Source organism: Panicum virgatum, chromosome 5K (genome assembly GCF_016808335.1).
Source record: "Panicum virgatum strain AP13 chromosome 5K, P.virgatum_v5, whole genome shotgun sequence".
In the NCBI taxonomy this organism is placed as follows: Eukaryota; Viridiplantae; Streptophyta; class Magnoliopsida; order Poales; family Poaceae; genus Panicum; species Panicum virgatum.
In genome coordinates, this window is record NC_053140.1 from 60485004 (window position 1) to 60503087 (window position 18084).

The 18084-nt window shown below is 49.0% G+C and overlaps 2 protein-coding genes, 1 long non-coding RNA gene and 1 pseudogene across 4 annotated transcripts; 2 read left to right on the forward strand and 2 right to left on the reverse strand.

The window, feature by feature from the left end:
* The first annotated feature begins 706 nt into the window (after positions 1 to 706).
* On the forward strand, positions 707 to 2068 carry LOC120709206. Its single transcript, XR_005689591.1, has 2 exons — positions 707 to 1432; positions 1612 to 2068. It is a non-coding gene; the product is annotated as an uncharacterized LOC120709206 (long non-coding RNA).
* Positions 2069 to 2118: 50 nt separating this feature from the next.
* LOC120709205 lies at positions 2119 to 3201 on the reverse strand (annotated as a pseudogene).
* A 1080-nt stretch (positions 3202 to 4281) lies between these two features.
* On the reverse strand, positions 4282 to 8816 carry LOC120709207. Of its 2 annotated transcripts, none has more exons than XM_039994752.1 (5): positions 8265 to 8816; positions 7181 to 7290; positions 6726 to 7097; positions 5436 to 6186; positions 4282 to 4833 (listed from the first exon to the last, which is right to left on the reverse strand). In XM_039994752.1, the coding sequence occupies exons 1-5, from the start codon at positions 8527 to 8529 to the stop codon at positions 4751 to 4753; spliced, it is 1581 nt and encodes a 526-aa protein (XP_039850686.1). In that variant the 5' UTR covers positions 8530 to 8816; the 3' UTR covers positions 4282 to 4750. The 2 variants fall into 2 exon arrangements, with proteins under 2 accessions (XP_039850686.1, XP_039850687.1); XM_039994753.1 differs by lacking the exon at positions 8265 to 8816 and adding an exon at positions 7447 to 7477.
* A 1044-nt stretch (positions 8817 to 9860) lies between these two features.
* Positions 9861 to 17826, forward strand: LOC120710319 (translation initiation factor IF-2-like). Its single transcript, XM_039995948.1, has 9 exons — positions 9861 to 10064; positions 11571 to 11765; positions 11935 to 12333; positions 12996 to 13043; positions 13277 to 13502; positions 14458 to 14577; positions 15003 to 15241; positions 15485 to 15608; positions 17307 to 17826. The coding sequence occupies exons 1-7, from the start codon at positions 9861 to 9863 to the stop codon at positions 15086 to 15088; spliced, it is 1278 nt and encodes a 425-aa protein (XP_039851882.1). The 3' UTR covers positions 15089 to 15241; positions 15485 to 15608; positions 17307 to 17826.
* Positions 17827 to 18084: the final 258 nt, after the last annotated feature.

Below are 18084 nucleotides of genomic sequence, written 5' to 3' on the forward strand. Positions count from 1 at the left end.
CGGGCGGGCTGCCTGCCGCCCGGCAGGGGGGCGGCAGGCTCCTGCCAGAGGCCTCCGCGCAAAAAATATATATTTATTTACATGTAGGTCCCTACCGCCCCCTGCCGGGCGGTAGGGGTATAAAACTGTAAAATGTGAAACCGAAAATATATTTCTGTAAAAAATATTTTTAAAAATATAAAAATAAAAAAACCGCGGCGAAGCGCACAGCCCACGGCAGGGCGGCGGCCCCGTGCGCCCCCAGGCGCGGCCCAGGTGACGTGCAGGGGCACGCGGCCCACAGCAAGCAGGCCGTGCGGGGAGGCAATCAGAGCACTGGCGGGTTCCAGCGCCTGGCCGGCAGGTGCACGAGGCCCAAGGCCAGCAAGACTAGAGAGCAGCCCAGCGTGAGCAGGCTTGCACTGGAGCACTGTAAGCTTGTTTGTTTTTACTCTTCTCATACTGATCTTTGCCCTGCTTAAGTTAATGCCTAGTAGAACTAGTTAATCTCTGGTCGTGTTTAAATTAATTGATCCTAATTTTTTGGCATGCTTAGCTATTTCTTAGCTTTTGTTTCTACTATTTTTATGGTAATCTCAGTGTATGACATTGTTGATATTTGTCTCATCACAGAAATTCGATTTATGTATCTTCGACTAGAATCTATAGAAATGATATGGTCTTAATTGAAAAATGTATACCATATTTATTGTTTATATTTCTTAGTTGTATTGAAATTTTCGAAATCTCTCTCTCGAAGCCTCTCTCTCGGCGACTGAAGAGGCGAAGGGAGAACCAGGTTCTCTCGCCGGCAGGACCGCCGTTCTTCCTTAGCTCCGGTGGCCTTGTTGGCCTCGGAGGTGAGGGGAACGGTTGGTTCTTTGCCCGGCGATGTAGATTAGGTCCCTCTAGGGGTAGGGTTTGGTGTCCCGGTGGCGCGTGCGAGGTGGAGGCGGCGTCACCACAGTGGAATAATGTCCTCCGGCCCTCTCTCCACTTCGTCGACTCTGTCTCCGGGGCCGGCGATGGGCTTGTGAGGTTGGGGTGCGCCGGGTGTGGAAACCGAGTTGGAGTTCCCCATCTGCGCACACCCTGTACAGGAGTCCTCTACCGGTTCTTGGCGGAGGTCCAGGTTCTTGTTTCTTCCTCTTCGTTGGCCAGTTTGCTGGTTGTTTTTCTTTGCTTGCTGCTGCTGTGGATTGGATCGGCTGGGCAAGAGATGGCGAGCGGAAGTGCCAGATCGACGAATCCGACGGTTGATGCGTGGTTACGGAGGATGTGCTGCAGCTTACCAAAGTTTGGTGTCCGTTTCTCGTTCTGGGGAACTGATGGCGGAGGTTTGTCGGTTCGATGTGCTCGGCTGCGAGTGGAAGAGCACCAGCGCCTTGGTCAGACGAGGAAGAAGAACAGATGCCTTAGTTCGGACCGGGTTGTAATTTCTATTTTCTTTAAGGTACTTCCTATAAGAAAGGGATGTACTGTGCACGTCTTTATCCTCTAATATATGTTACATCCTTTTATCGCAAAAAAAAAGAAATTTTCGGAATCTCATGGTAATAACCGCCCCGGCATCGGGTATCTTTTCTTATCTTAATAATATTTATGTATTGCACTGGTTGTCTTTTATCGCAGAGAGAGAGAGAGACGGGTCAGGGTGGGAGCAGCAACAGGGAGTACATGAACCGGTGAGGATCACTGTCTGCCATCAAGCTATCCGCCTGCTAACCACCCGTCATTACTCGCTGACACCGACACTCGACGCCGATTGCGTACGGTTGGAGTTGGCGGTATCTGCCTCCATCCCTTGCGTGCTTGCCGTGGCAGCCGTGCACGGTTGCCGCAGGGCGCAGGTGAACTGGACCTCGTCGGCCGGCCGGCCTGAGGCTGAGAGGCCGCCGGCAGGCGGCAGCTGGGCAACCGGATGACGGAGAGGCCAAGCTCTGGCGCCTGAGGCGATTGCTGACGCTGCACGCTTCGGCGTGTGGCTGAAATTTCGCTGCTTGGGTAGCAGCTATTGTAATCCGCCGATTGGCTTACTCCTCAGTAGTCAGTACTGTATACTACTACGCTGCTACTATTTCATCACAGATCACACCATTAATGTGCCAAGAAGAAGGGGGGGGGGGGAGAGAGAGAGAGAGAGAGAATGCAAACTGGCAACTTTTATTATTTACCCATGCATGCATATTTTTTTTTGACAGCACGAACATAGCACAACAAAGCGAAGCATCGAAGAACTGATGGCACGATCGACCGGAGCACCGTACCAGTCGTCGGAGCGCGCAGCTACACGTTGTACAGCACCCCTGCAGCAGCTGCCTGGTGCGCCTGCAGCTGCAACGCTCCGGCCGCCGGCGCCGGCTTGATGCCCTTAACTACCTTGCCGTAGTAGTAGTCCGTGAAGGGCGCGTACCCGCCGCACTTGTCGTCGATCCCAGGCACCATGGTCGGCGACGGCGCCACCTGCATGAACATGTAATTCCCGGCGAAGAGGTCCCCGATGTAGGGCCGGCCCTCCCTGAGCCGCCGCGCCACCTTGGCCACCGACGCCCGCACCCGGCCCTCGACGGCCGCCGCCCTCCGCCGCAGCGCCCGCGCCAGGCCCGAGATCCTCAGGCGCGGCCGCCTCGCCCTCCGCTGCCACTGCTGCCTCCTCCGACCCCTGGCCATAGCGGCGCCCAGCGCGGCAGCGCGCGGTAGTAGGACTGGTAAGATTCCTGGATGGCCGCAGCGGGCGGCGGCGGCTGCTGCTGGTGGTCTTGGTGTTCGAGGGTGGTGGTGGCGGGCGGGAGCTTGTGGTAGGCGAAGCTGCGGCCGCGGCGCATGGCCGCCAGGTAGGGCGCGCCGCCGGCCGGCATGGCAGCGGAGGCTCAGGCTCCGATCCGCGGCGTGCGTACGTGGAGCTCAGTAGCTTGGCTGCAGGTGGGAGGCGGCGCCGCGCGCTTTGTACCACCGCCAGTGGGCGAGCAGTTGCGGTGGCAGCAATGGACACGGATCGCGCTCGCGTGGCGCACTGTGCGTTCTTCGTTCGTGCGTGCGCGGTTTAATCTGGGAGATCGCGGTGAGAAGCAGCGCCCGTGCAAGTTGGTGCGGCACGATACGTGACAGTGCGCGATGGGGACGACGGCAATTGAAGAGGGAGGGTGTCAATGCAGTTGGGCGGCCGGCGGGCGGGCAGGTGGCTGCCAACTCTGCTGTTGAATGGGGCCTCCGGTCTCGAGGTCCATTAATGGCAGAGGGGAGACAGGCGCCTGTCCGGTGGTGCTCCGTCGCCGGCACCGGTGAGTCTGCTCTGCTAGTGCAGGGATAGAACCGCGTTTGCACAATTGCAGGCAGCAACAGGCAGTGAGGGCTGGATGGTCATTCCGCAGCCAACCACCTACTCCAGGTCAGGGTTCACCGTTTCGGTCGGAAAGATCGAAATTTCGGTGATTTTTTTTGTTTTCGGTGAACACCGAGATACGAATTTCGGTCCGAAAAGTTTGTGATTTCGGTTTCAAATTCAAAAGTATGAAAGTCAAATTTTGGTCAAAAAACAAAATTCGCTACAGTGAAAACGAAATTGTGAACAGGATCCCGCATGCGACGCTGGTACACCCGGGATCGCGGCGCCGGGGTGCTCGGCCAGGCAGCCTGTGCTCCTCGACCGCTGCAGGAGCGAGCCGAGGCCATGGCCCACGGATGAATATTGGTATCCGTATCCCACCGAGTCCTCGCGGCCGGCAGATGTGTGTCCCGGCAAGCGGCCATGTGCGGACTGCGGAGGCGGAGCGGCACGACGCGTTCCTGGCGCCAAGGCCGCCTGGCGGCAGCCGACTGGCATCTGCTTCAGAAGCTCCTAAATGCGATCACGCGAATTTGGTGAGGGGGGGTCCCGGAAGCTTCACACCACCAGTACATTATTAGCTCCCGGGAGTATAAGCCTTATTTAGTTCGCGAATTTTTTTTAAATTTTGATACTATAGCACTTTAATTGTTATTTAGCAATTAAAGTCCAATTGTGAACTAATTAGGTTTAAAAGATTTGTTTCGTTAAACTATATAATGAATTATTTTTTCAACTACATTTAATACTTCATGCATATGTCCAAATTCAATGTGACGGATACTGTAGAAATTTTTTTTAGAACGGGCAACCCAATAGACTTATATACAGTATCTGAACTTCTCTATGAATGAACATGCATGGATGCCGAGACCAGAGCGCCAGCAACAGAGGTCACAGCTCAGCCTTTTTTTTTCCTTTTTCCTTTTTGGTAGCACACAAATGGGATACCACGAAAACTCAAAGAGAGAAGATCATAGCAAAACTGGGCGTGGATGCAAAACTTAGTAACGAGCCTCCACAAAACTGTGAGGCCAACGCCGCGCCCTCTCATATGCGAAAACCAAAGGTCCTTTACACTTTAGGAGAGATCCTCTAATGAGTTCAGCAGCAGCAGGCAGTACCACGGCAGACCGAGGCAGGCGCGCACGCGCTACAGAAGGGCCTGCCACCCCTGTGGCTTTGACCACGACGCGCGGCCGCCGCCCCTCTTGCGGTTTGCCTTATACCCCGTTTCCCATTTCCCACCCATATTTACATGCACTAGCAGCGAGTGTACCGGCATTGCCGAGGCAGGGGTGAACTTCCTTGTGCTTTTGGCCACCTGCCCCGGGAGCCGATCGCATCGCCCGGCTACAACCAGATGATACCGCCGGTGGAGCCCCATCCTCTCTTGCAGACGTGGACCTCTCTAATTCACATCTGGTTAGCCGTGTGCTCCATTCATCATAGTAGGCTTATTAGGATACTTGATATAAAGACAAAAAGAACCCAGCGACAGGAATCACCCTGCATCCTGGTTGCGTCAGCTGCAACAGCACAATGTTATATGGTCAGAGTTGATGATATGTTGGTATTATGAGCTAAATATGGTCAGAGTTGATGATATGTTGGTATTATTAGCTAAATATACGGAAGCGAAAACATGAGTAGTACAAATGTCTGCTTGGGCTCGTCTACTCCATTTTGTTGTTAGCTGATTGGAAAAAAAAAGTTCAGTTCATTATGATTCAAATGGAAAAGGAGCAATGTGTGTATTCTCAAAATCACAACTATAGAGTCCCCGCTCCAGTTTCCAAAACCTCAGTTCATTTTGTGTTGCCGATGTCAACTGACACAAGCATTCATAGAAAAGAACTTGGCAATTGAAGCTCAACTGAGTAAATAAGTAATTAAGATCAGATATACACTCAAATGAACCGTATATACTGCTATTCTCATGAGCAGAAACTGTGGATAAAAAACACTAACATGAAATGTTTATTAAATCCTACAGCGAGATGTATAATGGTAGCTTGTTACGATTGGAACAGCATTTACTTGCTCTGCGCACACTCAGCAGCGTATAAATGAATTGCTTGTGGATGAAAAATTCTAAAGTTGCGAAAATATAAATGGAGAAATATCTCACATGAATGAGGTGCAGGAGCCACTTGTGACATCCCAGCAGGACCCGCTCGTGTTGCCTGTTCACTTGGAGCAGGACTTGTCCGCCTTCCATGTTCACTTGGAGGATGTGCATGACCAAAAGAAACGGCGGGCAAAGGTGGCTCCGGTAGCACAGGAGGGGATGGAACAGGGGATCTACCACGCATAGTGGGATGATGTGGAGTACGACTACCAGGCGAAGGTGACCATGGATGTGGTGGTGGGGCACTAGAAGCAGAACGGTGGTCATTAACTGCAGGTTCAGAAGCTGGTGTAATTGGCCCTCTTTTCTTTGGCTTGTTTTTGCTGTATGGACACCCAGATGGAGGTGGAGCACCATATCTGGGTTGCGGCACAGGAAAATGAGTTGGAGCAGGAGCCGGAGCTAGACGCCTGTTGTTGTCAGGACTGTGGTGATGGTGATGATGGCTGTGATGAGCATGATGATACATGGGTGCAGGACCAGGTGCATCAGAACCACCCCCACTATGTAAGGAATGCCTAAGATAGGATGAAAGGCTAATCTGCTTTACTTTGCCGAATACAGTATGATTCAGACCCAGGTTTCCAGAGGATGAAGATGAATTGGTAATTGTCCGCGCCAACTGCTTCATCCTTGGCACAGATGGCTCAGATGGCTGGTGATTTCCGACTTCGAGAACAATAGAGGTCTCAACAATTGTTGGAGGAAGAATCGTTGAACCTTGCGAATTCGTCAATTTGATATACAGATTCTGCATTGCACAAACCCAAATATTCAATTTGCAAGGAAAAAACAGGTATCAACTACACTACTAATTTAAGCCTAGGACCCCGCACAGTGCGGGAAGCCTACGGCACTGGGTACGCCCTTTTTTTTAAATTTTCCCCAGTCTGAATTGCTATCTTGCCAAGCAACTGTACAAAACAAACTACAGCAAGACAGAAATTTTTTGTAGTTCTTAGTTCTTACAAAAGAAATATGTTAGATAGATTATCCTGTGAACCTAGTGTGGCGCCCTGCATGATCTCTCATATTTACAGAATACTTGTGTGAAGTGCCGAGCAAACTAATGGGTAAATGCCAGAAATGTATGTCACAAATTACAATAGGTCTACAAGATTATGTATATATATGAAGTGCCAGAATTACCAAATTCCTATACACCTCTGGCATGATGAAGGTCGCTACGCTAGGAGAGTCAAAATAACATATCTTACATGCAAATATGCTTCAGCCTGAACTAATAATGAAGAAAACTGCAAATAAACTAGGACAGTGGGTGCTACTAACCTCGTATGGACTGAGAAGTAGTCCTGCCTTCATTTGATCCTTTAACTCGTTGGTTCTGTCTTGTATTTTGTAGATTGGATAGTTCAGAGTGAAATTAAAAGTTGCATGGGGTTTCTGAAGAAGAAAAGCAGTTTGAGTAGGGATGATTGTTATTCCTCCCGGGAATTTAACTACTTCAAAGGATGATGAATTCCCAAATAGAGAGTCAGTCAAGTGGAGTGTTGACTGCCGTACAACCAAGGACATGAAATGTGATCTAAGAATGCTCAACCATGTTGACGAGATAGTCAAGGCCTCTGGGATAGGGACAATGCTGAAGACGACGTTTGTCCAGTTTGAGCCATCTAATGGGTGCAGCATATTCACAACCACCTGTATAGAACTTTAAGCATCAGTTTAGGGCAACAAGATGCAAGTATCAAGTAAGGCATAGATCAGAAAGTTGGAGGGCCTACAGTGGAATTAGGAATGCCAATTTCCTCATAGATATCAAATTCGAGCTTAGATTTATTTCCATTCAGCTCAGGAACTGTCTTGTGTAGCCTAAAGCTTGCCACTATAGCAGCTGCAAAATATAGGTTTGTTAGTAAACAATATGCTATAATGGAACATTTTTTTGCAATGAGTTCATTGCATATTATATTGTATAAGCTATGGACTCTAGTAAAACTCAAGAACACTTCATACAGCTAAACAAGGGAATAGAAATGACCAGAAATACCTTGGTTCATCTCATCCTAAAGTAACTAAGATGAATACAAAAATCCAGTGCACAATCCCATGGCCTAATGAAAACTCATCTACAATTAAAGCACAAAAATCTAGTCAGGCCAGTGCACAGAATCAATATCCCTTACATCACCCAATTCTGCAATATACAGAATCCCCAGAATCCAAAAATGGTACATCAGCAATCAACAGAAATAGTTTGTGACCATTTCCCACCATTCCCCGATACCCAGGCCAGCAATCTAGCATAGTACTCCCATTTCGGCAGCATATTTTTAAACTTACTATTCTCACAAAAATAGCAGCAGCAGATACCAAAGGAGGACCCTTCCTTACACGTTGCAGTTGGTTCAAATTTCCAACCAAACACACAACCACTCTCTCATGTTGGCACCATTTTTTTTTGGTGACACTCCCCCCTCCCAAAAAAAGAAAAAGGAGCACCGACACATGCCAATCAGCACTGATCCAATCGAAGCATCTAACCCAGCAAAACACGAACCATACGCGACTAAATCTGCAGGCTGTACACCAGTAGAATGATGAGACAATAGCAGAGCACTCTAGGAGATCCAGCTTGTTGTCCGAACCTAATATAACTCCCAGCGTCTCGACAGGGTTCCTCGCAGTCAAAGTTGGTTCAAAATTCCCAGCCCAAAGCCGCAGCTATTCACTGCCTATATCCAGATCCAAAGCTGAGCAATCACCAGCCAGCACCCGGCGGAAACTATGCACAGATCGAACCAGCAGCCACTACTCGTCCGCATAGAGAGGAACGAGACCGAGATCTCGCAATGCGGAGGCGCTCACCTCCGAACTCATCCCCCGGATCCGGCCCCTCCGCGCCCCCGCCCCGCCCCGCGAACGGCGGGAGCCAGAACACCGCCGACAGCAGCACCGCTACCCCGAGCAGGAGCGCCGCCACGCATTGCAGCCTGATCACCCTTGTCCCTCCGCAGCAGCAGCCGCAGCGGCGGCCGCCGTTACCGTCCCTTCCTCCTCCGCCTCCTGCGCCTCCGCCGCCGCCCGCCCCGTCCGGCGGCTGCTGCTGCGCCTCGCCGGCGTCCTTCCCCATCCGGCGCCGCGATCTCACGCATCGCGGCCGGCGAGCGCGGCCGCCGCCGAGGAGGGGGAGGAGACGAGGCGCCCCGCCATTGCCGCCGATGAGCGCGCCAGTGGGTGTGCTTGGGCCCGGTTGGTGGTGGCGCTTAGGGTTAGGGTCGCGGGTCTCTCGCTTTGGGGGGGCGTTGCTTAAGGAGGAGGCGACGGAGGTGGGCGAGGAAGGTGAGAGAAAGGGAGAGGTAAACCGCAGCGAGGTGAAATGGAACTGGAAGGAAGGGAAGGGGAGCCAAGCCAAGAGGGAGGGAGGTGGGAAGCTAGCTAGCTGTAGGAGAAGAGCAGCAGTTGGAGGCTTGGGGAGATTAGTGAGGAGTTAACTTCAAAAAGAAAGATTAGTGAGGAGTGACTAGTGATGAGCTTGTTTGTGGGTAAAGCACACTTGATGGATCCTTAATTTGGTTATGGTTGTGTTAGTGTGGACTATTTTTGGCTTTTGAACCTTTTCTGATCCTCTGGTTGTTTTGATTATCTTGTTTTGTTGGGGGTTTTGGTTGCGGATGGTTTGAAGATTTTGAAATTGGGTGGGGGTAAAAGGCGAGGCAGGATCTTCTGCGATCCATCTATCCTTGTGCCTAATGCTCATGGAGGCATCCGCGTATATATCTGCGCCTGCGGTGACGAATTTTAGGTTTATATACATGTTTGGATTTTATGAACACGTTCGTTCGTCCAGAACTTGTGGCTGCCTAATAAATAAACGAAACGAAACGAAAAAAAAACATAGTAACACATGGATGGGATAAGTGGACACTGAACTTTCTAGATAACCAACTCAGCTGAGACGAGGATCTGACGTTTCCCGGGACTAATCATATACCTAAACTGACCCGTACAGGTAGGCGGATCCCATTGCCGCGTCCGTGCGAGGCCGCGTGCACCCATCATCGCATGTCATCAAGGTGAGGTGTGCTCGGCTGTGATGCCACAGGAGATCCCGCCGGGTGGCGTCGGGTGCAGGCAGGCAGATGGATGGGTGAGCCACCCGCGCCGGCCCGACTCGGGGAGACCCGTGACCTGGGCCCACGGGCCCCTTCTCCTCCCTCAAGTCCCTGCTGGCTTTTCTCGTGTGGCTCGGCTCCCCCTTTCTTCCCCGGAAACCGACGCCCTCCCACGAGCGCGTCCGTGCACCGGGTCCTTGCACCGTCACCGGGGAAGTGCGGGGAACCAGCATCAGGTCCACGGAACCGGGCGCACGAATGGGCGGGCCTCTACGTTTTCTCAAGTCAGCCCACGTGCTTCACGCGTAAATTACGAAGCCTTGCCACTAGGCGCCTGGGAGCAGCACGGATGGACCCTCTGCCACTGACGCCTGGGCCCCCGGGCGCGTTCCCGGCGCCTACCGAGCCGTCGTCTCTCTCGACGCGGACACCGACAGCGACGCCGCGGAGCTGGAACAGCGCCATGAAGCAGAAGCGCACTGGAACGGGAACTCGAGAGGGCCCACCCGCCGGCGACACGCAGGATGCGCCGTCGGCGGCCGGAGACGTGGCGGTGAGTTAGGGGCTCGCTGTCGGCGGCGACTGAGGAGGGGAGGACGCCGTAACAAGGACCATGCAACCAACAGCAGCAGGTGACCTCTCGTCACTCGTCACCGAGGGCCTCTAGAAGATTGAGATGTTTCTGCTTCTGCAGTCAGCAGAGCTTCTCCCCTCCCCCCGTGCGATGCACACGTGTGGGGCTCTGCTCTCTGTTGTCCCCTGGCCTTGCCCTTTGCTGGTGACGTTGAGGACCATCCATGGAGTGACGAGCTTGTTCACGGACCAAGCCGGGGGCTCTTAATTGGGAGAGTTATTACGAGGATCGACGTTGATGGCCGATTAATAAGGTTGTGAATCTGGAGTAGGGTGACTGCGTGCGGCACCCGATTTATTCTCTACTTTCGTCACATTCATTCACTTGCCGGTACGCGTAGGAACAGCTTGTAAATTCCCGAGTCATTTTTCGGGCCGTACTGCGCGCTCCTGATATTTATACTGCTATACTACATCGCGTTGCAGTTTTGCGTGGCTTCAACATTGTTTATATATTATGAGTACTGTTCGGCCCAAGATGATATAGAATGCTAATTGATACGAAATTTAACTTAAAAGATGATGTACTCGAGATGCCGAGATCTAGTAGACTTATACTCCCTTAGTTTTTATTTACATGTATCATATTAGATTTGTTCTAAGCAAAATTTGATTAATTTTGACCAAATTCATTTTATTGAATCCATGCTAAAAATATATGTTGATGGTGATTATATTGGGTAGTATAATTGTTGCTATATTTTTCTATAGATTTGGTCAAAGTTAGTAAAATTTGCCTTAAAACAGATCCAATGATATGTAAATAAAAGGGAGTAATTAGGTTATTCAACCATGCATTATTGCCATTTGCTAAGACATCAAACTCTTATATGTATTATAGGAAAAGACTATTTACGGCGAAACGACATGTGGCCTACTGGTTACAAGAGTTTCGGTAGCGCCATACATTCTGATTTCGACTCCCCGTGGGAGTGAATATTCTAGAATTTAACGGAGTGGTGACTTCGTCAATTTTGAGGTTTTGCCAACTCCAATTCAGTCTTCGAAGATATTTTTGCGTACGTTATTTGGAGTGAATGCTCGAATAAAAAAAATCAAAATTGCATTAACATAATACCCGTAAGCAGGAGAAGAGGACTACTAGCATGCTGATACATAAGGTTGAAAAGAAATAGCAAGTTTTAGTTGGAATTTATATTTACTGTTTCTATAGTATAAAATTAACCAAAACTGCTGTTATATATCTATAAAGAAATGAAAACAAAAAGGATAAGTAAAAAATGATATTTCAAAACAATTCTCAATAAAAAACATTAGAAATCAGAATGGGTTTTGGTTGTTTTAAAATTTGTAATGTGAATCAAATAGTAATTTTGTATGCATAAAAGAACCGGAAAAAATCAGCACTAAGCTGTCCCCACCGTCTGCGTCTCACAGTTTTTCGATCTTGCCTCCTCTCCTGCAGGCGGCGAGAGGCGACTCGGCCGCCTGCCCTCACCGTTCCCCACCGGCAGCCGGCGCTCCTGGAATTGGAAGGCTACGCCGCCACGACGACCCCGCGGGCGCCGGGCGGCACTTCCGCTGCTCCTTCTCTCTCCACCCAGCAGCTGCCGCCTGCTGCCAGTCTGACTCCTCCATCCAGCAGGGGCAGGCCCCACGTGTATTCATGAGTATTCAGTTGAATACTAAAAAATTTTGGCAAAAAAAATTATACATATAATATATAGTATGTATATGTATCATAGAATGCAAAAATACAACTTCAAAATAGACTTTTCAGCTCTACTAGACAACTTAGGCTCAATTGGCCCCCTATCCAACACTTGTAGGCCGGCCCAACTCCTCTCTCAGCCCCCCTCCCACTCCCACCTCCCCTCACGCCTGAGCCCAGCCCAGCCCAGCCCGACACCCCCTCCCCACATTCCCTGCCCCTGGTAACCCTAGCTCCCGTCCACGCCTCCACGGTCCGGCGGCGGCGTGGCACTCCGGCCTCCGGCAGGGGCAGCGGCGGCAGCGCTAGGCACAGCGTTTGGGCAGGCAAGGGCCAGGCGGCCCGCGCGGAGCCGGAGCGCCCAGCGGGCAGCGTCGGCGGCGCTTGCCACGGCGCCGGCGGCAGCGGGCGTCCTGGGCCCGAGCACAGAGCAGAGCAGGCCTGGGCGGGCGGGCACCAGGCGGCCGGCTGCGGCAGTGCGGCTGGAGCCTGGAGGAGTACTTCTGAAAAAACAAAGGTGACCACTGATGAGCTTTTAATGCTGAGAACTTGATTAAGCTTGCTAAGTTCTATCCTCATGATTTTGTAATTGAAGAAATGAAACAACTTCCTTTTCAATTGAACTGATATATCAATGAATTGAGGAATGATGACAACTTCAAAAATTTGAGAAGTCTAGCAGAGTTATCTATGATGCTAGTTAAAGAAAGAAAGGTTTCTCGATATGATATTGTTTACAAACTTCTCAAATTGGTGCTACTTCTCCCTGTTGCTACTGCTGGTGTTGAGAGGATCTTTTCTATAATGAACTTTGTCAAAACAAGCTACGAAGCAAGATGGGGCAGAAATTTTTGAATGGTTGCTTGGTCACATTCAGTGAAAGGGAATTCTTCTTCCAAGCTAAGGATCAGGATATTAACTCTTATTTTCAAGCCATTAAGGATCGAAAAGTTAAATTGTAGGCTGAAATTTGTAAGCTTTTTTTATCATTTGTTGTTTTATCCTTTATTTATTTTACTTGTTTGTCGAACAATTTCAAGTTATGCTATGATAAATGCTATAATTTTGATACTTAATTATATGATATGAATATATGCTTTAGGCTGCCAAATTTTTTTCGCCCTTTACAAATTTCTAATACCCAAATCTCAAATCCTGGGCCTGCCCCTGCCATCCAAGCCTCCAGGCCGAGCCGCCCCACCGTCCGCGGTCCACCGAGCCGCCAAGGTGAGCCATGATGACTCGCCCTGCAAATGGTTTGGATGATAATTAGTTTTTTTTATGGGATGATAATTAGTTTTAATAGTTTAGATTGGGTGCTAAACGGGCCCGCATTAAAACGACGGTTCGATTTGGGCTCCAGCTCTTGAGCGGTTCGGATCGTGTTGTGGTTCGATTTCTTATGGGCTGGCTGTAACCGTGGATCGTGTTGTGGTTCCTCGCATGCACTCCGCCTCCAGCAAATCTCGCAGTCACAATTCGACCCTCACCTCTGCTTCCCTTCCGCCGCTGCTGCTGCCGCCACCTCCGCCTCGCTGCTGCTTCCCGGCCTTCACCTCCACCTACTCCTCGAGGAGCTCGCCATTGCTCGCCACCGGCGGCCGCGCGGACTGCATCTGGGCGCTCGCTTGCAGCCCCCGTGCCTCTCCTTGCGCCGCCACGCAGCTTCTCCATCACTGCCTCAAGGTGTGTCTCCCCCCTCTTTCTCTCTGCATCTCTCTGTCTCTGACAGCAAAGCGCTTCCCTGAATTTTGGGATTCTGTTCTATTTGCATCCCGATCTGTTGGATCCACCCGCCTCTGTGGGTAGTCATGCGGCGGTTCTTGTCAATGTTTTACAGTCGTCAAGTCGGACCTAGTCGCCATGGCACCGATAAGGTGATTAGTCGAGATTAGTCGTCGATCAGGCCGATTAGTCGAGCCTAGTCGTCTGTATAGTCGTCCTATCATGCTAGGACCGAAATGATACGTATACTATACATTACATAGTGTATATCAAACATGAACACCGCAATGATGGTCAATTGGTCACTCACTTGTGAGATTTGGGTGACAGCGAGTCTGAGGCACATGCATTTGTGCATATATGCCTAAAACCTAATGGGCCTAATGCCAGCCCAGCAGCCCAACCACACAGTTGACGCGGCCCATTACTGCAAATCTGATCGTTTTCCTACCTAGTCGAACGACTAATCGCGACTAATCAACGACTAATCGGACGACTAGAATTCTAGTCGCTCATACCTAGTCGTTGCTCCTTATCGGTGCCAAGGGAACGATAAGCCCGACTAATTGCGACTAATCGCGATTAGTCGGACGAATGTAAAACATTGGTTCTTGTAATTGCTGGTTTTGGTCGACTGGGCAAGTGGGCAAGGGAATAATCAGGTAATCAGGTTGCTAATCTATTGTGGATGTGGGAATGCATGCTGCAATATGCTACCAGGATCGAATTGGATGGGTAGGTGGTCGAATAGTCCCTCTCAAGCTTTTCTGTGATAATTGGAGATTCCATTTTTTTTATTTCCAAATGTAAATTCGATTGGAAAATTAGTTTGGATTCCATAAGTGGAGGTGTTGAACTGTCATGACATTGACTGCACTTGTTCACGATCATGTCTGTCTGTGCGTTCTCCACGCAGGAGCTGTAACGAAGGCGACCCCGGTGACCGGCGGCTGCGGCAATACAACTCCTGTGCAGGGAATTTCCAACAAGAACGTCTGGGAGTTCTCCATCACCAGGAAGTTCCAGGGAGTGGATGGTGCGTGCGTGCAGTGCCAAGCTTGGTTTGGTTACCAGCTAGCTAGTATTACAATGCATAGACACAACAGTTTTGGAAACGGGTTCTTATTGGGTTTATTGGTTTGTAACCATAGTTTGGCTAATAGTTTATTACATTATGAGCTGAAATGTTTGGACTGGGTTGGTGTACGGCGGTGGAGGTTTCAATTGGAGTGGGTAATATTTATTTTCCTCATGAGAATGAATTGTATATTTGAGTACTTGCTCGGCATACCCTAAGTTGAAATCTTAGATCCACCACTGGCAATGAGCACCCACCAGATATGCCCGTCCCCCCTCTTCCCTTCTCCCCAAACCCAAAAGTAACCTATTTGTATTAGGACCCAACCCACTTACAATATATACATGTATCATACGTACTAACTTGAGTTTTTTTTTTTGCAGAAATTATCGGGTGTATGCCTATGTTAAATACTGGGTCCGCCTCTGAGAGAAGGTCGGTCTGCGCATCATTGACCAAAAGGGGTTGATTCAGAGATGCATTTTTTGAGAGAAGATCTGGTTGGGTCGGTGTTCATTGCTTTTGGGGTCACTTTGTTTGTGGGTTTCTTCTATGCTGCCGTCGTGTCCAAGCTGCTTCCACCATATGAAAACAGTCTTTTCGCTGCCATCCAAAATGATTGGTAAGGAATTCCTATGCAGTGCCTTCTGTTTATTTTGCCAACAGTCGTCTGACCACAGTGAGTCCACTTATTTGCTAACTAATTAATAGTACCAACTACCAAGTAAGCTAGGTGCATTGGAGAGTCTACTTATGGATATTCTTCGTGATGTTGTTTCCATTTGAATGAGTGAGGTCCATGCAAAAGCATACTTTGTGTAATTGATTTACAAGTTCTCTGACTAGTTTACTCTGTAATTTGCAGGTATTACTGCCTACTTGTGCCATTGACGCTTCCTGTGATAATCGTGGCAGTCTATCTGCATTGGCTTAGTATGAAGATGTTTAAACATGCATGAAGCAAGATTTTCGTAGATTTCGTAGAACAGGTATGCAGTTTTGTTCCAGTTTCAGAAACTCTGGATGATGAGCCATACGATGAATCTTTGGGAGAGGGTTATCGAGCATCGCCTAAGAAGAGTGACAAGTGTGACCCAAAACCAATTTGGGTTCATGCCTGGAAGGTCAACCATGGAGGCGATTTTCTTAATACGACAATTGATGGAGAGATATAGTGAGCAGAAGAAGGACTTGCACATGGTCTTCATTGACCTTGAGACGGCATATGACAAAGTACCGAGAAATGTCATGTGGTGGGCCTTAGAGAAGCACAAAGTCCCAACTAAGTACATTAACCTCATTAAGGATATGTACAAGGATGCGACGACGTTTGTCCGGATATGTGATGGCAACACCACTGACTTTCCTATTAACATAGGCCTACACCAGGGGTCAGCATTGAGCCCTTATTTATTTGCTTTAGTGATGGATGAGGTCACAAGGGATATACAAGGTGAGATCCCTTGGTGTATGCTCTTTGCTGATGATGTGGTGCTAGTTGACGAGAGTAGGGCAGGGGTTAATAGGAAGTTAGAGCTGTGGAGACGCACGTTAGAGTCGAAAGGGTTCAGACTTAGTAGGACCAAGACCGAGTACATGATGTGCGATTTCAGCGCGACTAGGCATGAGGGGGGAGACGTTAGTCTAGATGGGCAAGTGGTGGTCCAGAAGGATATTTTTCGGTATTTAGGATCGGTGCTACAAAAGGATGGCGACATTGATGAAGATGTTAGGCATAGAATTTCAGCTGGCTGGTTGAAATGGCGGCAAGCTTCTGGCATCCTTTGTGAGAAGAGGGTGCCACAAAAGCTAAAAGGCAAATTCTATAGGACAACAATTTGTCCGGCGATGTTATACGGTGCTGAATGTTGGCCTACAAAAAGGCGACATGTCCAGCAACTGAGTGTAGCAGAGATGCGGATGTTGCGGTGGTTTTGCGGGCACACAAGGAGGGATAGAGTCCGGAACGAAGTTATTCGGAATAGGGTCGGGGTGGCACCAATTGAGGAGAAACTTACCCAGCATCGGCTGAGATGGTTTGGACATGTCCAACGAAGGCCTCCTGAGGCGCCGGTGCGTAATGGGGTTCTTGAGCGGGTCGATAATGTAAAGAGGGGTAGAGGTAGACCTAAACTAACGTGGGATGAGTCGGTTAAGAGAGACCTTAAGGATTGGAATATTTATAAAGAGATAGCTTTGGATAGGAACGCTTGGAGACTAGCTATCAATGTGCCCGAATCTTGAACTTATTTCTTTCGGGTTTCATCTCTAACCTACCCCAACTTGCTTGGGAAAAAAGGCTATGTTGTTGTTGTCAGATACTCTGGATGAGACGAGGATCAAGGTAGTTTAGCTGAAAGTGTCCTATCAACAGTTGTCCTACAGAGTGCCCTAATTTGTTTCTGTCATCTCAAATATGTAGCTTTATTACGCTTAAATCAGAAATATTCATCAATTCCTTTCATACCAACAATTGCTGCCAAGTGCTTACAGTAGATATCGCTAAATTTATGGCTGCCATCTTGTAATAATTGAGAAGGAACTCGGTACTAACTTTCAATATGTTGACAATAAGTGGTGGCTTTATACAATAAGAAACTTCGCGCTTCATATTTAGTTTGTTCTGCTACTGTGTGAGTGTGACGGTTGTGGAAACTAAGAGGTTTCTTCTGTTCTCAAATGTGAAGATGCTATGGAGAATTGTGGCACAGATGCTAGAAGACTGGATGTTTTTTTACCATTTATATGCTCCAAGGCCAAGCTGGAGGCACCAGAATCAGTATACGGTAACTTTGAAGGAGCAAGTATCTTTGCCGGGCCTTTATAAGGAAGTACTGAATTGCAAGTCGGGTCTGCTCCCTAGCCGCTGAAGAAGGCAGAACTTGCTGCCGAAGACCTGAACAATTTCGTGTGCTTCTTGAGTGTTTTCTGCTTTTAGTCAATGTAGTGATTGTAATACTTTACATGGTAGGAAACATCTTTTTTGCCTGCTGTATGGAGGTTTGACGGTCTGACTTATCCTCCCTCCTATGCTCTCAGTGCGTTTTATGGTCGATATGAAGATAGAACAGAGTGTCAGAAACTGGTTCAGTCAGTATGCCACCTTGTGGTGGAATTTGTATTGGAAAAAGCTACAGCCTGTGCAATGCCACTGCATTTTCGCGCACCAAAAAAGTGCTAGCATATAGTTCCAATGATTGATCTTGATTTTGCTTTGACTTGTCGAACTTCTTTGCCGTCGTGGTGCTTAACTGAATTGGATTAACTGTTGCTCTGCTAGGAGTGTATGTGGGTGCATTCTCTGTTCGGCGGTCAAAGCTGTCGTGTCCAAGCTGCTTCCAGCGTATGAAATCAGTCTTCTAGCTGCCATCCAGAATGATTGGTAAGGGATAGCTATGCCATTGCATTTTCGCAAGCATGCGCACGCAGCAAAAATAAATAAATAAATAAAATGCTAGCATATAG